The sequence below is a fragment of the Pristis pectinata genome, chromosome 9, assembly GCF_009764475.1.
Source record: "Pristis pectinata isolate sPriPec2 chromosome 9, sPriPec2.1.pri, whole genome shotgun sequence".
NCBI classification, from domain to species: domain Eukaryota; kingdom Metazoa; phylum Chordata; class Chondrichthyes; order Rhinopristiformes; family Pristidae; genus Pristis; species Pristis pectinata.
In genome coordinates, this window is record NC_067413.1 from 28,638,594 (window position 1) to 28,662,237 (window position 23,644).

The window sequence follows — 23,644 nt, forward strand, 5'->3', positions numbered from 1 at the left end:
TAGCTGTTCTTGAACCCGGTGGTGTAGGACTTGAATATGAAATTATGTTGCTGCTAACTGCCTGCTAAGTGTTGCCTCTCTCTGGTGCCATCCTAGAGCTAGGATGATTGTAGTTTAATCGAACCCTATCCGCTCCAGATATTTATCATCTCCTGACTAATTCATCACATTCCATTAGTGCACAAGTGACAGAATTAACACTTGTCCCACTACCTTGGCCAAGGTCAGTAACTTGAGACTCATCAAGAGTTAAATTTGGGGTCTTCCTGGTCCAGGCAGTAAGGTCAGTGACCAAACCAGAGAGAGAAAAAAGATAAAGTGGCCTTCAGAACCAAACCCCAGAGATAATCAGATTTTTCTTACCAGGTTCACCATGCTTGTCAATATGCAGAATTGTGTCAGTGACCAAGTCAAGGTCAGGGACAGGGTCTTCCTCATCCTGTAAGATATCATAAAACAGAGGTAATTATAACTATGATACCAAGCACGCTACAACATCGTCATCAAGAAAATATTGAACTGACTGAACTAACAGCGAAGTACAGGTAACATCTGCAGGTCCTGGGCGCTCAATGATGTCCCATGGCATGATGTGCAGTGACCCATAACAAGATGTTTATTCAGAAGTTAATACATGCTGGCATTTTGGGTGCCAAAATCTGACACTACTGCAAATGGAATTCCAAGTTCTAGCAGCACTTTCAGCTGGGTTTCCTGAGCAAAGCTGGAGGAGGGGAGGAGTGGAGTTGGGAGATAGAGGTAGGTGGGTGATAGATGGAAGCAGACAAGAGGGGAAAAGGGGAAGATGGAGCCAGGTGGGACTCCTCCTCCCCACCCCACCCCCAGCTCCATCTGCCATCATCCTTCACCCCTGCTCACTCCACCTATCACCTACTGGCCCCTACCCCACACCTCCCCCTCTGCTCTTTGTACTGGCTATCTATCCTCTCCATCTCAATACTGATGCAGGGTCACGACTGGAAACATTTGACAATTTTTCTCTCCCCACAGATGCCGCTCGAATCGCTGAGTTCCTCCAGCAGTTTGTTTTTTTGCTCTAGATTCCAGCATCTGCAATCCCTTGTGTCTCCAGCAGATCACTCAGTTCTGAATAAAAGTCAGGCAGTGAATTCATAAATGAAGGCTGGTACCTTTTGTGGAGGATTCCAGAGAAGGATAATGCAGTTGTTATGAATGCTACACCTTTGACTTTATCACTCTCTCTTGGCTCTGGCATTGAAGATGTGGTTGCTCATGGACTCTCTTCCTCCTGTTAGCTGTTTAACTGTCCACCTTCATTTATAAAATGCAACAGGCCTGCAGAGCTTTAACCTAAGAAACTGGCTATAGGATCACTTGTTTAGCATACATTTAAAACCCATGCGTAGCTAACCAGATTGGCATCTCACTCAGTTATGGCAGATGCAGTCATGGTTATTCCTCTGGCTTAATGGTAATGATCAAATGCTGTGAAGTTAGAAGTGGTTCTGGAATTAAATTCTGCTGGTACTAATGACCCATGGAGCCTCAAGGTTACCAGTTTTGAATTGCCTCATTCTGAAATTATGCCATTTAGCAAGGGGAGTGTCCTACACAACATGACAGTACTCTGAGTGAAAATAGAATTTCACCTCCATAGAGACTATGTGGTGGTCACTCCCACTAATACTCTCATAGCAGACGCACCTTCAACCAACAGACAGGTGAAGAAAGGGTCAATTTGATTACTCCACAACCCCCCCCCCCCCCCCCCCACGTTGATTCTCACACCATCTCCGGCAATTATATACTTCAGCTAGCTCATTAGTGATATTACAAGGCCAGTGTCCCTCAAAATTCTGTGCCCTTGCTACTCTCAGCATTACTTTCAAATAGACTTCAACATAAATAAGTATTAATGTATCAACTGAGGAAGGTCAGTGCATGTTGAACACTGGAAAATTCCTTCCTCATTTTTGACAAGATGACTGAACACTGCATAGGATCCAGAGTCATTTTGTGGATTCCCAGGGTCACTGATTTATGACGTACAACTGTGGTATCTCTAATGAGTTGCTCTGCTGATTGGAAAGGATATACCTAGGGATATCGACTAGGAGTTGTACTCTGTGACTATGGCTATGTCAGGGGCTGGTTCATGATTGGCCTATGAGGTAACTTTCCTAATTTTCATATGTCCTCAAGATGTTCATGAGGGGGACTCTCACTAAGTATGCCTTTTTGTGTCCAAATCCAATGTCTAAAGCTGAGTTAGCCACATGGATTTATTTTTGTTGTACTTTTCTGTAGTGGTTTGAGTGACCATAAAAACTTTGTAGGCCAATTAAAGAGCACACATTATTGCTGTGGGTCTGGAGACAAACATAGGCCATACCTCGCAAAGACAGCAGGTCTGCTTCCCTGAATGATGAGTTAGATTTACATGACAATTTGATAAACTCATGCTATTACTGATACCAGCATTATATTTCAGGTTTTTTAAACAATTCAGTGTTCTTCACTGCAGTGACAATGTCCTCACTACCCCTCTACATATTAAAACACCACATGTCATCATACATCCTGGCTTTACCAAGTTCCATGTGCCAACATGACTCAGTCAAAAGCATTCTCATCACTGGATTAGAATGAATCAAGCCTGATTCTTGGAATGAAGCATGTTCTTTATAGAACCTTGGAACATCTATGTGCACTAAGGAACCAATGAAAAAGCAGGGGATTTTTCCTCATGTCTTGGCCCCACTATTTCCTCCCAATCAACAGCACCCAAAACCAGATTTACTTATCGTTTATCTCACTTCGACAAATAAACAGATCACTTCAATTGGCAATAAAATGTTTGGGAAACAGGAACCAAGGTACATCAATGCAAGCTTATTTTTTAAAAAAACTTAACCACTTACTTGATTCAGCTGAATTGTCTTCTTTTGACCCAGCATTGGTAGGATATCATCTAGATAATAATCCTTGACCGGGTACATGAACCCTGGCACAGTCACTACAGGGCAATTCCCATAGTAATCTGATATCCGCTCAGTGTCACTGGTGGCACTCATCAGGATGATCTTCAGCTCGGGGTTAGCGTCCATCACATTCTTCAGCAAGATGAGCAGGAAGTCGGTGTTGACATCACGTTCATGAACTTCATCCACAATGACATGACTAATACCTTCTAGTGAGGGATTCCCTTGCATTTTCTTCAGGAGGATACCAACTGTGCAGAATAGCAATGCCCCTCCTCTCGGAGGCAACATGCTCCCTAGCCGTACCTGGTAGCCCACATTTTTCTTGAGGCCTGGTCCCATCTCAGAGCCCACCCTATGCCCTACTGACACAGCACTGATCCGCCGGGGCTGGGTTATCAGAATGTTACAGCGGGCTCCTCGGTTATCAGTTATGAATTTCTCCAATATGAACTGTGGGATCCTGGTGGTCTTTCCACATCCAGTTGCTCCAGCTATGATCACAATGCGATTTTCCTCAATGGCAGAGATGATTGCTTCCTTGAGAGAGTCAACAGGAAGTGGCTTAACTTTCCCTGGCCTGGATCTCTGCCATAGCCAAAGCAATTTCTGATTGATGCGCTCCATCTCTCCATGTGACATTGGAACGTAGGCATTTCCTGTGATGGCATCGCTAATCAAACCAAAGTTAGATGTTGGATCCACAATTTCTGGGTCAGGGTCAATAAGTTTGGGCTTAAGGTCATGGAGTTCAGGTGTTGTCTCCACTGTGTACTGAGGGAGAAACAGGAGAAAAACATAAGTTAGTTGTCTCCCTCTCATTGATGAGAACATACTAAAGATGCCACAAAAAACAGAAGTATGAATAACTGATTTAAAAAGTAATTTTCTAAAAAGTAAATTTAAAAAAGAAATTTTTCTATTCATTCCCTCTGGAAGGACAAAGATTGATTCAAAGTAATGGGAGGAACCTTGGGTCTGAATGGCACAACACAATCCAAATTCATGCCCTTTCTTTTCCAGATCTTCTCTTGTACCATTCTCAATTAGTGATTCTTCATGCACAGGTTCAGGGAGAGATTAACAGTATGATATAGCACAGGAACCCATACAGCCCATTGTGCCTGTGGTGGTTCTTTTAAAAAAAACTGATCCCGTTATTCCCATTTCAATTTCCATTCCCCAAAGCCCTCTGTCAGATTTTTGTTTAACTTTTGACACTGGCAGGGTTGCATTTATTTTCCATTGCTTGTTATCCTGAGGTGTTGATAATACACTTTGTTAAGCAGCAATTCTTTGCACAATAAAACAGCTCCCTAAATCAATACAAAAATAATATGGAATAATAATACAAAATAGTTTGTGGCTGCAATCACCAATTAATCATACTGAAATGGGATGACAGGATATTGCACCAATCCAGCTTCTTTCGTGGCATTTCTAACTTTAAGTCTGAAAGGAAAGGCTTTCTTGAATTCTTCACATTCTATTAATAGCAACTTCTAGCTTTGTACCTGTTGAATGGACTTTTATTAGATGAATGAAAACGTAATCAATAGGTACGTTTGTTTTACTTATGTTTTTATCAATGCTTCTGTGTAAACAGTGGGAATTAAACATTCTGCTAAACAGACATTAAGTAACTTTTGGTGGATTCAGTATTGGACAAGGTTCCTTTGTTTGCCTATGCCTTGACAAAGCTGTTAAACATCCTCCAAGGACTTTGGCTATCAATTTGTGAAGTTGTAATTTCAAGTGATCTTCCTAATGTTCACATAGGGTGTAAAGCTTTCTAGGCACCAACTCCCTCACAAACATGTCTTCACAAAGTGTTAACAATGCCTGCGGAAGGCCTTTGATCATTATTTCATCTAACAATCTTCAGTCTAATGATTTGACTGACAGTTCAATAAAGGTGAAACTACATCAAACTAGGAACTTTAATTACTAAAATTGAAGTTATTGATAAGGGTCATGATTAAAAAATCAAGTGTTGCTGTAAAGAATGCAAGTTGTCATACACTAGCTGTGAGGAAGAGACACAAAAATGGATGTCACTAAGGTCTGATCAACCTATAAAACTCCTGGAGTCCAAACTATAACATTTGGATTCTGGCATGAATTTACAGAGTTTTGCAGTGTAGCAGTTAGAGGTACTTTAAATTACTAACTAATCACTGCTCCAAATGACAAAAAAATACAGCAATACCATTACTTTTCACAACTTTTAAGAGCATCCTTCCTCCAACAACACAAGAACCACAACTGCAAGATTATTGGTGCACCAAAACTAATAAAGTTCTCACCCAACACCCAAATGTACTTCACAGCAGGTGTCCCCTTTTTTACTGATGCCCCAGTTGAAGTTAGCAGAGGAGCTGGCCCTGGTGTCCCTGGGTTTTCAGAAGTGGTGACGGGAGGTGAAAGTTCTTGCTCCAGGATTCAATAAATTTTGTAGGAGTGTGTCTGGAAAGATTGGATGGGAATGGGATCAGATTTTTGCTGACATACTCTTTCACTTGTCACTACCAAATGAGAAAGGCAGCAGACATTTATGTCTAGACTTGTACATGAGGCTATGATACTGGAGCACTTGCAGGAAAGGAAATTCAATATCACTAACAATTAAAACAGAGAAAAATGTAAAGAAAAATAGATTTTTACAGCCCAAGAGACCATTCACCAATTGCATCTGTGCAGTTTATTTGAAAAAGCAATCCAATAACCTCTTCCACAGCTACACCCTTAAGCCTTGAATGTTTTATCCAGTTGTCATTGACATTTAATTTCTTTTGAAACATACTATGGACTCTGCTTCCACCATCCTTGTCCAACAGTACAACGCACACTCCATGCAAAAACATTTCTCCTTGCTTCTAAATTTTGCCAGTTAACTTAAATCTGCGACCTATGTTTATCAATTCTTCAGCCAGCAGAAACAGTTACTTCTTAGTTACTCTTTCAAAATCATTCCTTAATTTTGAACATGTCTAATTAAAGCATTCCTACAACCTTAAATGCTGCAAGGAGAACAACCCAGCTTTTTTGAAGCTCCACATTTTAAAAACATTGTCTGCTACTATTTTAAAATATGACATGGAAATAGCTTACTAAGGTGAAACAAGATTTTTTGAAAAGGCTTTTCTTTTAAATGGCAGGCTAGCTTATTAGAAACTTATATAAAGAAGACTGTGCTTTTACTGACTTGCTCCAGATATTGTTGGATTCGTTGCTGGAGACTCTTGGGGATTTCTAGCCTGGTTGGTCTCCGCTCCTTTTCACTCAATTCTTTAACTGCCGTCAGGTTGTACATGGCATGGGTCAGTGGATGGTTTCTCTGGTTAAGCAAGCCCAAATCCTGCCAAGGAGACAAAGGTATATAAAGTTATGTCCACGGTCCCAGAACATTCTGTTCAGTTTAAGTTCAATATTGTGAAAAAGTAGCAGAGCAGACAAATGGATAACAAGCTCACGACTGTACAGAGCTGTGGATTAAAAGCATCTTTCACATCTTTGGGATCTATATTTAAATTCAATTCAAACTTGAGAATACAAGGTTTTCTTTCACTTAGCTGTAAGAAAAGGTTCTATTTCAATTCCTGATAGCTCTACAGATTTTACAAATCCAAAATCATATCTCTGTTCAATCAAACAATCTCACTTATGGAAGCCACAGGACTCCTGGGCTGATAAATGTAAACTGTTCCTGTTGTTGTAGGGGACTAAGATGCACAGTTGGTACAACTAGTGGGAGCCTTGGTCTACAACCAACGCACGCTGTACTTTTGCTCAAAGCGTTTGATGTCATAATATAGGGAGATCGGCAGCCTGTTTCTAAACCATGCTGCAAAAGCCCTGGGAGTGTTTAATGGGCAGAGTAGAGAGATTTACACAGTATCTAATCCATGGTGCATCTGCACTGCCAATACTTGATGGAATAGTGCAGAAATCTTTAAAGTACAGTTAATACACTCCGTAACCAGTTGCATGTGTTTGATGGCAGAGAGGAGAGAGAAATTTATACAGTGTAGATTAGCAGAAGGATCATTTATTCCCTCCTCAGCACAGTCCCCAGATCAAATTCTTTCTCAGGACATAGTTAATATAGCATGGCCTTCTCTTAAATGCCCTGACATGGTGAGGTTGAGCTATTCTCACCCACTGTAACCAGTATTGCAATGGTGCATTTACATTCATAACATTCTTAAATGATAGCTCCAAATCTGCAGATAAAAGACGCTTCATATTGAAAATCAAAACAGCAGAAAATGCTAGAAACACTTAAGCAGGCCTGACAGAATCTGTGGAAAGAGAAACAGAATTAACAGGATCAGGTATGAGACCAATCAAATGAATTGAGAAAGAGAGAAAACAAGTCAATTTTAAGTTGCAGAGAAGGCGGGGAGGGATGGATGGAACAAGGGGAATATTCTCACTATATTGTGACATTCTTTTGTCCCCCACCCTCTCTGCAAATTAAAACTTATTTTTTCTCTTTCCCAGTTCTGATGAAGGAACTTGGACCTGAAACATTAATTGTTTTTCTTTCACAGGTGCTACCTGGCCCGCTGCCTGTTTCCAGAACTTGCTGATTTTCTTCCTTGCTCTATATTGTCCTGGACCATACATGGTACTGCATTTGCACATTAAAGAAACATTGAATTTCTGTTGATAAAAATCAAAAAACTGCAGATACTGGAAGTCTGAAACTAAAATAAAAAATGCTGGAAACCCTCAGCAGGTCAGGCAACATCTGTGGAAAGAAAAAGAGAGTTTATGTTACAGGTTTATATGAGTTTATATGACCATTTATCAGAACTTAATTTCTGTTGTTCTGAGCACATCAATTCAGATGCAGTCCAGATAAAGGGCCTCAACCTGAAACACTGACTGTCCATTTCCTTCTGCAGACGCTGCCTGACCTGCTGAGTTCTTCCAGCAGCTCAATTTTTGCTCCAGATTCCAGCATTTACATTGTCTTGTCTACATCAATTCATCTGCTGGGTCAGTTGGTGAATTTGAAATTCAGCTGGCATGCCACAAAGATGACATTTCTAATATCAACAGACACAAGACCCAACTCAACAAGTTGCAATCACCTTTAGCTTCTTACAGGCTAGAGCCGCTGCTCTCCTTTCTGCTTCAGTTTTCCGCCGACCACTTGCAACGAAGGTCATCGGGGTTGGCCACTGCACCTCGAGTCGACAGACCTTCACTGAACTACCTTCTGTGGAATATTTCAGATAATCCTGAGGGAATACATGTATGTAATATCAGTATCATTCTCATTTATCAGATATACTGAATGGCCAAGCAAGCTCAAAAAGAGAAAATGATGGAAGCACACAACTCCTCTCCTATTTCTTAGCTTCTTGTGTATTTGTGTATGTGAGCAAGGACACGGGAAGGTGATGTAGTATGATTGGAGAGGATTTAAACTAAACTGGCAGTGCCTGGGTATCAGAATGTAGCAGTGGAAAAGAAGGGCGAGAGGCAAAAAAGGAAAAGGAGGTATAGATAGCACTAGAGTAGGAAATAGTACAAACTAGGTCAGGAGAAATAATAAGAAAGGCAAAGACAACTTTTGTTAGATATGGAGATGATGATGTCCAGAAGGTTCTTCGGAAGTCAAGAATGAGGCACAAATCTTATGGTTACAGCCGTTTTATTAGATGTCCATCACTGTACAGATCAGACAGGGTCAGTCTGTACCAGCAAACAAGGCAAGTAAAAAGTAACAAAGAACTTGACCACATGCTCTACCTTTATACTGCAAACCAGTCTAAACCAGTTTAGATAAGGAAACCTGTGAACAGCTACTGTCCAAGTCACACTTCACCTTTGCAGACAAAGAAACTACAGAAGTATAGAACCAAATGTACTACAAGTTACTAAAAGTTTACAGACAAACAGGTGATTGTACAAACATAGAGTATAAGCAAGCATAAAGAAAGATAAAACTACAAGGAAAAACACAATAAAAACGACAATCTGGACCCTAATCCAACACTTTAGAGTGCATGCATGTGAGAGCACAGACTATGGTGAACAAAATGTGTAAACAGTGAAGATCATAATAGACTACAAGAGGGCATGGGTAGGCTGGCAGAATAAGCAGACAAGTGTCAGATTGAATTTACTAAAGAAATGGGAAGTGAAACATTTTGGCAGAAAGAACAAAGGAAGAATACTCTGATAATCCACTACCTGATTATTCCAAAATCCTAAATGGTTCAGTATCTGGCTCACCAGATGGTGTTTCCCATGCTCCCTGTAAATTTCCCAGGGCCCCATTTCCCATGCTCCCTTTAAACTCTGTTTAAACTCACCACAGCCCATTTCCCAATCTCTCTTTAAAATCAACATGGCCCAGCTTCGCACACTCCCTTTAAACTCCCTGGGTGTTGTTTCTCTCACACTTTTTAAAATCACAGGGCCCCATTTCCCACCCTCCCTTTAAACTCACTGAGGCTCCATTTCCCATGTTCCCTTAAAAATCACAGGGTTCACTGGAAAATGTATTATACTACTGTACAACACAAAACAAAAAGCAGATTAAAAGTGAGTTGAGGTACTAAAAGGCGCAATATCCAATACTCTGGAAAATCTGCCAGTCTGACACCAAGAAAATCCCAAAAGTGCCAGATTATCAGAGTTTTACTGTACCAGTGCCAAAGTTCTAAAGATGTGCACGAACAGAGGAGTATTTGAAGGTTAGCAGGACATATTGAGAGAGCTGTTTGAAAAGAACAGCGGATCCTGAGCTTCATACATGACAACATGGAGTACAAAAGTAGTGAGGTTATTTGAATCTTTATTAGACATAGGTTAGTCCAGGACTGCATAGAACTCTGGGTTTCACTCTTTAGAAAGGATGTGAGGATCCTGGAAAAGGTGCACAAAAGATGAATATAAATACAAGCTTAGATTGGAGAAGCTGGGTTGGTCTTGAAGCAAAGAAGGTTGAGGAGATTTAAGAGGGGTATACAAAATTGTGATCAATTTAGGTAGACTAGAGGGGAGTTATTTGCAATAGTGGATTATTCACAGACCAGGTGATACATATTTAAAATGAAGGGCAAAAATCAGAGGTTGTGTGGACTACTTTTTCAGAATAAACAGAGTGTGATTCTGATTTGGTACATGCTGCTATTAAGGGCACTGAAAACAAAATCAATCGGGCTTTCAAAAGGAAGCTGGATAAACACACAAGGGAAAATAATTTCCAGGACTCCAGGGAAAAAACCAAGGATAAGCATGACTGGACTATTTATTCCATGAGCAGCTGACCAGGATTTAGTGAACCAAAAGGCCACCTTCTCTGCTGCTGCAGTTTTCTCACACATCCCAGAGACATCAGAGTTGGTAAGTTAAGTGGCTGCCATAAATTGCCCCTAATGTAGAGGTGAGTGGTAGAATCTGGGGGAGTTAATGGGAATGTGAGGAGAATAAAACAAATGGGATCAATGTAGGATTAGTGTCAATAAGTGACTGGCACAGAGCTGAAGGACATGTTTCTGTGCTATTTGTCTTTATGACTCAAATACATGCTTGCTCTGGCAACATCACAAATGAAAAAAAGTGCTTCACTACTGAATTTTGTTTTATAATACTCTTGCAAAATGCATTGGGGAGCTGTGTTGTGATGAAGGCACTATACAAAAGTAAGTTGTTATTGTGAGATTAAATGCATGACATTTATAAATGAGACAGAAATCTATTTATGCAGACAATATCAGACAGTTATTGAAGCAGGTCTGACAGGTGGTTGAGTGAAAAGTGGCTAAAGAACACAGTAGGAATAGAACTAATGTCTTTATGGCTTAACACCAAATGTATTTTTTCTTTTTCTTGGTCTTTCATCCCACAACTAAGAATTAAGATACATTAACTAACACCATGTTAAGGTTCAATAGAATGGCAACAAACTAAAAGAATAAACAGAGCATCATGTAAATGCATTTTTTTTTACACAAATCAGCTGAAACCAAACATAAAGCAACATATTGTTTCTCCTGAGTTTCTCCCAAAATCTCATACAGGGTTTGATATCTGCTGGGAACGTGAGCTAGTTGCTATCTCAAACAAGTGGCCATTCCTCAAATGGGAGACTCCATTGCGTATGTTGGGAAGTTCTCCATGGGCAATTTAATCCCTATCAACTCTTATTGCCCTCTCCTCTTAATGTAGAAGCATTAATGCCCATTTCAATGTCCCAAATACTGTCATCATTGCAGCTTAATACTAGAAATAATTTGCACCAAACACAGCAAAAACATCACAACGCAATAAAAAGAGGGATTTCTTTGAAATAAAATAACAAGACCTCGTAACAGTTGGATTTGTAGGAAAGGAAACTGAAACCTCGGTCAAAAAGGCAAGTTTTTATAGAGTGTTCAAGGAATAGTAATGGATGAAGAGGAATATTTTTACAAAAAGAGCTCCAAAGACAAGGACAAGTTTGAAAACTTTCCAAGCAACTGTGGGATGAGGGAAGAGGAAATAAAGATGTATATCAATGGCCAGAAGAACACTTGGCTGGAGAAGTTTTTAGAGCCAGAGAGGACCAGGACCACAACCACAGAGATATTCTTGAGGATAAGGAGTGTGTAACCTGAAGTCAATAAGAGATTTTAAGAGGATAAGGAAAATATTAGCAGGCAGCTGGCAAAAGAAGATCTGTGCATTTCTCCACCAAGGATACAGCCCAAGCACTAAATCCCCTTCCACAGATGATATGCAACCTACCCTTTATTGAATTCTGCCCAGCCATGCAATCTTTTGATGAAAATTTACATAAATGTCAGAATATTGTTCTAACTTTTCCATTATGGAACCCTGACCCATTACCACCAACATTTAAATCCATTGTCTCCTCTCTTCTACTTTATCCCAACCTCTTGAGGCATGAACAGACCTAATACTTAACATCCTCCTTTTTGAATGAGACAGTGTTAAAATTATCTCCATGTTATTCCATTTTACTCACTGTGACAGTAGAGGAGGTGGTTGCTATCTGTATAACCTTTGACAAGAGGTTCTTTGGCTCAGGGAACTGGGTGAGAGCTCTCATTGCACTGGAGTCATCAGTCATGGTACCCTGCACTGCTCTGTCAAAACATACAGTATAAAATCAATATCAGCCCTGACCCACATAAACGGCAAGCACTGAGGAAGAAGCACACACTATCACATACTAGTTCTGCAGTGCCATGAATAGTTTATGTACAGAATACATTCAAACATAAAACATGTTCTAGAGCAATACTATACGATGATGGCAAAATGTTTATTTTGTGAGGTCATGGCAGCAGCTCTGATGTAACAATTATGTTGTCACAGTGAGAGATTAAAAGGGAAATGAGATTAAGGGGCAGGGCCCGAGGTCTGTCCAAAACATCTTGCACAGTCTGTTTAAAAATGCTTTCTTCAAAAGTCGGATGTATTAATCAAAAGGAAAGAAAGGCACAATGGATGGCACACATGCCCAAGGTTGACTTCTGCTGCTTCAAATGAATCTACAACTTCAGATCAATCTGGAAAGGTTATTCAATATTCCCATCCCAACTAGAGAGAAATAAAAATCACACCACTATTGGCTGGTGGAAGACTCAGCTAGCATCCCACTCAAAATCAACTTTCGTGCCTCTCTTAAAATATTGTCTTCAACTCTAATGCTCTGTGATGTGGTCAGCCCATGTTTCTACTCCCCTATGCTTGCAAAGCCTGCAGGCACTATGAACAAGAGCACCAATACCCAAAAATAAAATTCAACAATTTAGGGAAGAAACATCACTACAATTATTATGAATAGATGACCAGGGTACTTACCTAACATCTTCCTAACTAACCATCACTCACACCATATCCCGCACCAAGAGCAAGAGAGCCTTTTGTCTTCACAAGCTCCACAGGTACAGTATACACGTGAAAACTTAAATACAAGTTTCTATTCATTTCCATCTAATAGAAATCTTTGACAATGACAGAGCACTAGATTCCTATATAGTGTTCATCCAATTACCTGTGTGCCATATCCACACACTTAAGCAGGGAAATGGAAAATAAGAAATGTAAATAAAACAAAATTACACAAGGCAAGAGGTCCACAGGTTGGCACTGACCCCAGATTGCTTTCTCTTTGATTTTGTAGCAATTCATCTCTGAATCAGAATGTTGTGGATTCAGGTTTCAGTCATGGGTTCTCCTAGCTGTTATTTTAGTGCAGGGTTGAGGGAGTTCTATTCATTCCCAATTAAAGAGTAAAACAAAGCCATCTGTCTTCTCTGGTGGGCTTTGAATAATTTACAGTACTATTGCAAAGAGCAAGGGATTTCTCCCAATGACCAAGCTAATATTTATCCCTCAACGACCATCCCTAAAAAAGTAGATTTGGTCACCTTTCTCCTGCCATTTGTGGGACAATGCAATGTACAAAATGAATGCCCTACATTACTGCATTCTAAAAAATAATTAACTGAGATGTACTGAGGTCAAGAAAGGTCTGATATAAAAACGTGATCTTACTTTCATTATTTTAATTGAATATTTTTCTTTTATTCCTTCTTTGGCATGTTGGCAAGGCCAACAATTGTTGCCCACCCATAACTACCCTCAAAAAGGTGTTGTTGAGCCAATGTTCTTGAACCACTACTGTCCTTCTGGTTAAGGTACTTGCCCACAGTGCAGTTAGACAGTGTGTTGCAGGATTTAGATCCAGCAACATTGAAAAAAACAGCAACATATTTCTAAGTTAGGATGGTGTGTCACTTGGGCAGGAACCTACAGGTGATGGTGTTCTCTTGCAAGTTGTCCTTCTTGGTGATAGAGGACATGGGTATTGTCGGAAAAGCCTAGGCAAGTAACTGCAGTGCATTTTACAGATGGCGCACACTGTAGCTACTGTATGTTGGTGTGGATTAAATGTTTAAAGTGGTTGATGGGGTGCTAATCAAGAGACCTATTTTGTTCTAGATGAATGGAGCTCCTTGTTGTTGGAGACAAGTGGTCAGTTTTCAATAATGCTCCTGACTTGTGCCTTGTGAGTGGTGGTAAAGCTTTGGGACACAAGGAGCTGAGTAACTCACTGCAGGATACCCACCCTCCAACCTGCTCTTTTAGCCACACTACTTATGTAGCTGGTCCAGTTGAGTTTTTGGTCAAGAGTGACCCAAAGGATGTTGATGGTGGGGGACTCAGCACTGTGAATGCCATTGAATATCAAGGGTTTGTGATTAGATTCCTCTCAAAAGAGTAGTCATCACCTGCCACTTTTGTGGTACTTTTATCTACATATCAGCTGATATACTAGTTCACATATCTTTGTTCTTTTTCAGTCTAGATTACATCCTCAAGTCTCCACAATGGAAGCTGAATTCATGACATTCCAACTCAAAGGAGAGAGAGCTACCACTAAACCAAGACTGATAAATATGACCTTCAATGACTCAGTATAACTTTCTTTCCTCTGAGTGGTTTCAGCAGCTGGATAAATCAAGGCCATTGTTACTACCAATTGTCACCATTGTGGACTCCTCCTCATGACTAATCCAATTAAAGATAAGCACCTAAATATAGTAGCAAATTCTGATGAGGAGCAATGGAATCAAAGAACCTACATTAAAACAGTCATCCACCTCAGTTTTGAAACATCAATCACAATCTTGTTCATGGCCATTTAGCAAGATAACCATTCTAATACAAAGTCAGATTAAAACAAGAATCTTTATTACCTTGGAAAAGTCTTATCCAAAGATGTTTTATCTGTGAGAGAGAGGAAATCTGTACAGTCCATTATCCCTTCTTCCACCATCTCATCCACCTCTTCACTTTCCCCCATCAGACCCATCTGCGGCCGTCCATCAGCAAATTTAGCAGCCAATTGCTGGTACTCTTGAGCTTGGAACAGCTGGTTCTTCGGCCCAAGAAGGCCCCATTGCTGTCAAACACAACCAACAAATATGCAGTCTTAAAAACAATGTCAGCCTACCTCCAGATCAGACACTGGTGCATTGGTAAGAGTGGAAAAATCCTAGGGCATCAGGTTTATTCTGTCTCCAGTAGCAATGCTTCCTTGCTTGTGAACAGGTTTTTTGGCACTAATCACTCATAAGTGAAGACAGCATAAATGACTTCAGAGAAGAACCCAACCAACGAATGCCTAGGTATTGACTTTTGCCTTTTTTTGTTGTTAAAGAAGCTGTGAAAAAAATATGGAAGATCCCAGTCCTCTTACACTGCAATAAAGGGAATATTGCACTTAGTGCTTACCTTCACAGGGATAAAAGTACAGCAAGTTCTCAGAAGCTACATCAAAGCATCTCGTTTTAACTCATGAGGAAGCTGGTTGGGGCTCCTCAGCTGAGATATCCAGGATCCAAGGAAAACAAACTGAAGTATTTTGTCTCTCAACCCTAACTGTGAAAATTGATTGCATTTAATAAACAATTTAATCATACCTTGAATATTCCACAAGCAACTGCTGCAGCATGTTTCTCTGCATCAATCTTCTTCGCGCCGAAACCCTCTACCACCAGTTTTCTTGGCCAAGATATATATAGGAGAGTTTTCTTTGTAAAGAAATAGAAAGTTGTAAACTGCCAAAAAGTCATAGCATCTAGCCACAAATAGCTTACAAAAGATGACAATTACTTGCTTGGCAATATTATAAAATATGACAAGATCAATATTGTTAAGAACAAACACAGGCCCTGACCTTACTCAAAGGAGGGGACCCAGATTGCTGTGGGTGAGAACTTGAAAAAAGCTGGCTCCACAACGTACAACATTGATCTACTCCTACCTGTATACCATTGTGCTTCCACCTCTGGTGGGTCTGTCCTGTCAGTGAAACAAGGCATACACAGGGATTGTGATGGAGGAGTCTAGTGCATGTATCTGTGTTAAGCATCATTTGGCAAAACTTCTTGGTAAAGCAACGTTTTCCCTTTTGAAATCCATGCTGACTGATGTTTTCATTCCTTTATACATTCAAATGATGTGGACATGGCTGACAAGACCAGCATTTATTTTCCATTCCAAATTGTCCTTCAACTGAAGAGTCAATCACACAGTTGGGTCTCAAGGAACATACTGGCCAGACTAGGTAAGGTTGGACATTCCCAAGAAGGACATTCATGAACCAGATGGGTTTTTACGACAATCCGGGACACAAGAGACTGCAGATGCTAGAATATGATGCAACACACAAAAACCTGGAGGAACTCAGCAGGTCAGACAGCATTTATAGAGGGAAATGGGCAGTCAACTTTTCAGGTCGAGATCCTTCGTCTAGACTGGCCAGATAAAGGGTCTGGATTTATGACAATCCTGTAGTTTAATGGTTACCATTACTGAGATAAGTGTTTTTTTTTTCATTTTAATTCCCTTTTTAATTTATTTAATTACCTGAAGTCAAATTCTGCATATACTTAATGTCTTTCTTATGCTAAAATTCCTACAATACTTTTCGTTTCTATTCTTCTATTTGCTCCTTGAATGGGGATTCTATTATTTTTCTTCCCACCAAGATTAAGCTGAATGGACAATAATTCCCTGGTCACATTATTACATTTGCAATTTGCCAGTACCCTTTCAGTGAAGAATTATTAAATATGTGTAGTAATACCCAGACTCTTAAAACCCATGGTTATAATCCAGCAGGACCAGAGGTCTTATTCCATTGTTCAGTTTACTTTGTCAACCCCTTTTTCTCTTTTAAATGCACTTATTTCACTATTCATTTCATCAATACCATGTTCAATCACCCCAGTAAACACTTGATGCCAAACAATGATTTAATACATCTCAATATAAAAAAAAGGGGCACTGGAGTAGGGACAAAACAGATTTACTAAAATAATGTCAGAATTTAATAGTAAGACGATAGACTCGTAGGAAACATTGAACTCGTCAGGGCTGCATTTTGTTCAAAGAGGAAAGACTAAACTTGATAAAATCCTTATGAAAAACACCATGATGCTAGAGGAACTCAGCAGGCCAGGCAGCATCCATGGAGAAAAGCAGGCGGTCAATGTTTCGGGTCAGGACTCTTTTTCAAGACTGAAGATAGGAAAAGGGCAAGTCCAATATATAGGAGGGAAAAACAGAGCAGTGATAGGTAGACAAAAGAGGAGATGCAGGGTGGGCACAAGGTGGTGATGGGTAGATGCAGGTAAGAGATGGTGATAGACAGGTGCGGGGAAGGAGGGGAGAGCAGGCCCATCAAAGGTAAGGAGGTAAAAAGTGGGGTAGAAAAAAGATAGGGTAGGAAAGGGAAGAAGAGGCATGGCTGTGTGTGTGTGTGTGTGTGTGTGTGTGTGTGTGTGTGTGTGTGTGTGTGTGTGTGTGTGTGTGTGTGTGTGTGTGTGTGTGTGTGTTGGTGGGGGGAGGGGAGGCGGGAGAAGAGTGGTTGTGGGGATTACTTCAGGTGGGTGAATTCAATGTTCATGCCGTTAGGCTGCAAGGTTCCAAGATGGAAAATGAGGTTCTGTTCCTCCAGTTTGTGCTTGGACTTCTCCTGGCAGTGGAGGAGGCAGAGGACTGACATATCTGTGATGGAATGGGAGGGGGAGTTGAAGGGACTGGCAACTGGGAGATGCAAATCATGGTTATGGACAGAGCGCAGGTGTTCTGCGAAAGTCACTTAGTCTGCAGTTGGTCTTGCCAATGTAGAAGTGGCTACACTTGGAGCACCGAATGCAGTAAATGATATTAAGGGAGGTGCAGGTAAATCTCCATCTTACCCAAAAGGACTGTTTGGGTCCCTGGATGGAGGTGATGTAGGGGCAGGTGTTGCATCTATGGCAGGGGCAGTGGAAAGTCGCTGGGGTGGGAGCGGGATGAATGGGGAGGGAGGAGTGAAATACAGTGTTGTGGAGAGAGCAGTCCCTGCGAAAGGCAGAAAGGGTTGGCGAAGGGAAGATGTGCTTTGTGGTGGGGTCCCGTTGGAGATAGTGGAAGTGGCAGAGAATGATGTGTTGGATATGTAGGCTGGTGGGATGAAATGTGAGGACAAGGGGACCCTATCCCTGTTGGGTCTGGGAGGGGTGGAGGTGAGAGCAGAGGTGTGGGAAATGTCAGAGATGCGGGTGCGAGCTCTCTCGACTACAGTAGGGGGGAAGCCACAGTTAGTAAAGAAGTTGGACATCTCAGATGTCCTGGAGTGGAAAGCCTCATCATGGGAGCAGATGTGGCAGAGGCGGAGAAATTGAGGAAAAGGGGTCGCGTCCTTGCAAGAGACAGGGTGGGAGGAGCTCTAATCAAGGTAGCTATGGGTGTCAGTGGGTTTGTAGAAGATGTCGGTGGATAAGGAATCTCCTGAGATGGTGATGGAAAGATCGAAGGAGAGAGAGATGTCAGAGATAGTCCAAGTAAATTGGAGAGCAGGGTGAAACTTTGTGGCGAAATTTATGAAACTGTTGTGTTCCGCACGAATGCAAGAAGTGGCACCAATATAGCGGAGAAAGTGTTGAGAAATGGGGCCAGAGTAGGTTTGGAACAGAGACTATCCAATGTAGCCAATGAAGAGGCAGGCATAGCTGGGGTCCATGTGAGTGCCCATGGTCTGTAGAAAGTGAGAGGAATCGAAAGTGAAGTTGTTTAGAGTGAGGACAAGTTCAACCAGGTGGAGGAGAGAGTTAGAACCAGTCCCCTTCCACCGTCTCTGGTCAAGAAAGAAGCAGATGGCGGTGAGGCTGTCATGATGGGGAATGGAACTAGAGAACCAAAGGACTGCAGATGCTGGAAACTAAGTGAAAAACACGATGATGCTGGAGGAACTCAGCAGGCCAGACAGCATCCATGGAGAGAAGCAGGCGGTCAACGTTTAGGGTCAGGACCCTTCTTCAGGACTGAAGCTAGGAAAAGGGAAAGCCCAATATATAGGAGGGAAAAGCACAGCAGTGATAGGTGGACACAAGAGGGGAGGCAGAGTGGGCATAACGTGGTGATAGGTAGACTCAAGTAAGAGATAGTGATAGGCAGGTGCGGGGGAGGAGGGGAGAGCAGAGGGGAAGGGTCAAAGGTAAGGAGGAAAAAAGGGGTGTAGAAAAATGAGAGAGGCTAGGAAAGGGAAGAAAAGAAGAGGCAAGGTTGGGGGGTGTGAGGGGTTGTGGGGATTACTTAAAGTGGGAGAATTCAATGTTCATGCCATTATGCTGCAAGGTTCCAAGACGGAAAATGAGGTGCTGTTCCTCCAGTTTGCGCTTGGACTTCTCCTGGCAGTGGAGGAGGCAGAGGACTGACATATCTGTGATGGAGTGTGAGGGGAGTTGACCATCTGCTTTTCTCCACAGATGCTGCCTGGCCTGCTAAGTTCCTCCAGCATCAGTGTTTTTCATCTAGATATTGCAGCATCTGCAGTCCTTTATTTCCTCTTGATAAGATCCTTTAATATTATGAATAGTCTTAACAGGGTAGCTGCAGGGACGGTATTTTCATTTGCAAAGGAAACAAGATCTAAGCACCCATAAATGTTGCTAATAAATCCAATAAGGAACTTAGTAGAAATAGAGGGTGCAACTCACTGAAAAAAAACTGTTGAAATAAATAACATAAAGGCAATCAAAGACAACCCAGATATACCACCAGGAGAGAGGGAAAGGAAATCTTCATAGATATTGAGTGGGAGGAGGCTTACATGGGTCAAAAGGCCTGCTTCAGATTTTACACTGTATTTACAGCTGAGTAATGGAATGAAGCAGAATGTCAATGTCTGCTCTTTTGGCTCACACATGAAGAACAGTCATTTAGGGAAAGTCTCATGTCAGCATCTGTGGAACATTCCCAGAAAAGGCCTCAGGTTCACAATGGAGATAAATAATTGAATGAGGTCAATCAAATGGGGCCTAATGGTTCACCAGCTAGACCTTCAGCCTCACAGCTCAATCCTGACTTCCGGTGCTGTACGGAGTTTGCACATTCTCCCCGTGACCACATGGGTTTCCCCCAGGTGTTCCACATTCCTCCCACATCCAAGGTATACTGGTAGGTTAATTGATTGCTGTAAATTATGCCTAGTTTAGGTGAGAGTCACATGGACTCAATGGGCTGAATGGCTGCCTTGTATGTCATAAACAAATATGAAAAAATATAAAATATAATTATCAGGGTCACTTGCTCCTGCTCAACAGCACACTTTAAGCTGTAAACATCAGCAAAGTGAACAACCAAGCAGGAGTAGAACAGACCTATGCATGACATGTCTAGTAACTTATTTGCAAATTGCATGGATGTGGAGCTGGGAGTGTGGAATCAGGGAGCATCTGAAGGTCTTTCCCAGACAAGAAGTGCCTTGTCCAGACTTAAAAAATACTACTTAACCAAGATTGTACTGAAAATAAAGACAGAAGAAATCCTTACTTTAGTAGGTCCTTTGAATGATTTGTAGACAATGTGATCCTTCACATCAGAAATTTTTAGAGCTCGCTGCATAACCTGAGCCAGAAGGCCTTTAGGCTGTGGAAACTCCCGTAGTAGAGTCTGTAAATCTAAACAACAAATTAGACTCAATATGTATTACCAGTCATCATCAAGATCCCAAAACTGAAACCTGGGGGGCTGGGGGAATAGGATGTAGGGGAGGAGGGAGAGTGGAAAGGTCAATTTTCTCCCCTCACCGTAAGGTAACAATGTTTACAGGGATACAGATTATTAACACATTATGCATACTGTGACCATAGATGGTAAGCATCTGCAGGGTCACTTTTGAACTCAAATTTAATCCAGCTTCACATTACATCTACTACAGATGCACTTGTTAGCTAGAGTCATTGGACATTTATAGTAATGGAAATACTGAGTAATTCCCTCTTTCCATATCCTAATATTAGGTGGGATAGCAATAATGAGACAGGAATAGAAGGGATTTCGAAGAGACGTCTGGGAGAACATGCTTGGTCAATGTTCTCTTCTCCATTAGGAAAGAGGCATCATGTCGCGGAACAAATCTAGCAAAATCTATCAAATAGAGCAAATATCAGTGGGAGGACTTTTGGGGTACAATGATCAGTTCAGTTTAGGTTAGCCATGAAAAAGGACAAAGAATAATCTAGAGTAAAATTACTAAATTAGAGGGCCAATTTTGATGGGTTGAAAATGGATCTGACCTAGTTAAACGAGAACCAAAGATTGGCAGGCACAAATCATAATCAAACAATGAATGCAAAGATGGTTCAGATCCACTCAACATAGGACAATCAAATCCAATAAGATCAAACAGAAAAATGGGTGCAAACAAATGTCAGTTGATAGTACAAGGCTGAATACAGAACACTGAGAAGGAAAGTGAAAAAGTAAAAGCCAAAGAGAATGTAAGTGCAGACCAGAGCTTCTATAAAATGGAATCCAAAAATCTTGTACAGTCACATAAACTGTAAACAAATAACAAAAGAAGGAGATGTTCATTAAAGAACAAAATGGAAACTTGCTCAGTAAACCAAAAGCAGGACTCAGGTCCTGAATGAGAACTTTTCAATCACCTTCACCAAAAAAACTCTATAACACAGCCAAAGTGAAAGAGGAGATTACGGATGGAGTATAAAATGGACACAGTAAAGGCTGATCTCGGGGGAAGTCACCAGACTAGTTCATTCTTGATGGCAAAGTCCACTCCACGAAGGTGGCCTTCATTGCCCTTCCAGAAAGTGTATCCAACGAGCTTGCGCTTTGAGCTCGTCATCTCCCACCTGTTATATCTTACTTAGGGTGGTGACTTGGATGTCTTAGTTCTCAAGCTACAACAGCAGAGTGATATTTAGGTCTGTCGCTGTTGTAATTGCCATGAGGAACCTGTCAATGACAAATCCTAAATTTCATATTGAGAAGTGGAAGTAGCCTGTGAGAATTTCTTTTATTATGGGGCTGCTGTGGCACACAAGCCACCACACATGTGACAGAGCAAGGGCCTGATCCAATGGCAAGGAGGCAATTAAAACAACTGGAGACCAGTTGTTTTCCTTTGAATGCTCCAGCCCCACCACCTTTTCCAGGACTGTGGTTCAGGGACTGGAACCTTGGCGGGACCAGAAATGGGGGCTGGAACATAGGCAGATGTATCCAGAGAGAGTGAGGGGCGTTACAGTTGGAGAAGGGATGTCGATGTGCATGGATTACTTCATGAAAGTTGATATGGATTTTCAAAAGACAAATTCCATTTAACTTACCAGATTGAGTATTTTCTTGGAGGTAACAAGGTTGATGAGTGCAATATTACTGACATGGTCAACTGGTCTAATGTAATTTGATAAAATGCCACAAAGTTACAGTCCATGGAATGAAAGTGGCAAAGGTATGGAATCTAGACATGGTGAAAGTCATTTTGAGACTGGAGAATAGTGATAATTGTAAAGAGCACATTGACAAAGTCTTAGAATAGGTAGACTTGTAGCAGAAAAGATCCAACACAGAAGCACTGTAAAACATTGATATGAAAATCAAAAGAAGCAAGTTAATATGAAGAATAAAATTCTAAATCGTGTCCGGGCAACAACAACCTGGGAGTAAAAATATATAAATCTTGAATCAGGGCAGGTTCAAAAAGCAGCTGAAAAAGCATTCAGAATCTGGTGCTTTACAAGTAGAAGTATGGAATCCAAAAGTGAGGAAGTTATGATGAACTTATATAAAACAATGGATCAGCTATAACTTTTGTACTGCATTCAGTTCTAGTCATCACACTTTAAGGGAAGATATTACAAACCCTCACAATTTTGCCATTCTTCTTGTCACATTCTTTAACAAAAAAAACTTGTCTCAACACTTAGATCCTAAGCTTTCATTGCACACCCATCAAGGCCTGGAGATCCTTCCCAATGTTGATGTGTGGAATTTGAAACAATACTCTAGCACTGAGGGGATGTAATAAATATTTACAAGATGAGTCCAAGGATGAGAGATGTTGGGATTGATTTTAGCAGTGATAGAAAAATGTTTCCCATCATTGTTGGTGTCAAGAACAAGAGGTCAAGTTGGAAATGCACTTGAAAAATTACCAAAAGCAATGAGTAAATACATATTTTAAAAAAATGCTTAACATTGGGAATTGCCTGATAAGGTGGGAGGGGCAGATTCAATTGTGGCTATCAAGGGGAACAGCATCAGTACTTGGGCAATAAAAAGTGCAGCACTACAGGGAAAGTGGAATTAGGTGCACTTTTCTTGCAATTAACTGGCACAACGTTGGAGGGACCAAATGGCCTCCTCCTATATCATCACCACTTCAGGATTCATTCAGACCTTCACATCTGTACCCACTCAATGAAAAAAGGTGTTACCAATTAATCCTACTGCCCTATCTTAATGGAATAGTCAGAAAATGTCTGTTGCTTTCAAATATTTTTCCCAACTTCCATTTGAAATCTATAAGGGAAATTATTTTCTCCATCCTTTCAGACAGTATTACGTACTCCATAGAACTAAAATTCTTCTTCTCAATTCTTTTGCTATCTTGAATGCTTTCTCTGGTTACTGACCCCTTGTTGGTAAAAAGCTTCATATTTACGCTACCAAAACCCTCACGATTTGGCCACACTTAAAATATTCAAGAAAACTAATTCAGCTTCTCTTATTTCTCCACTCTAGACACCATTCTGGGTGAGCCTTCACTCCATATCCTCCAAAGCCTTGACATCCTTCCCAAAGTAGATGTTCAACTTAAAAGCATAGTCATTTGAACTTCCTTT

General features: G+C 41.0%; 1 protein-coding gene across 4 annotated transcripts in view; it reads right to left on the reverse strand.

Annotated features, from left to right (window-relative positions):
* The window catches only part of dhx30 (DEAH (Asp-Glu-Ala-His) box helicase 30), a 50,412-nt gene that overhangs the window by 26,091 nt on the left and 677 nt on the right, over nucleotides 1-23,644 (reverse strand). For 3 of the 4 annotated variants that reach the window (XM_052023769.1, XM_052023770.1, XM_052023771.1), the window contains exons 2-9: nucleotides 20,325-20,452; nucleotides 15,422-15,532; nucleotides 14,696-14,901; nucleotides 11,953-12,073; nucleotides 8,063-8,212; nucleotides 6,169-6,321; nucleotides 2,904-3,737; nucleotides 364-439 (exon numbers count right to left, since the gene is read on the reverse strand). In XM_052023769.1, coding sequence (XP_051879729.1) covers nucleotides 364-439; nucleotides 2,904-3,737; nucleotides 6,169-6,321; nucleotides 8,063-8,212; nucleotides 11,953-12,073; nucleotides 14,696-14,901; nucleotides 15,422-15,532; nucleotides 20,325-20,452 — 1,779 coding nt within the window. The remainder of the gene's footprint in view (nucleotides 1-363; nucleotides 440-2,903; nucleotides 3,738-6,168; nucleotides 6,322-8,062; nucleotides 8,213-11,952; nucleotides 12,074-14,695; nucleotides 14,902-15,421; nucleotides 15,533-20,324; nucleotides 20,453-23,644) is intronic. The other variant, XM_052023772.1, reaches the window with a different exon arrangement.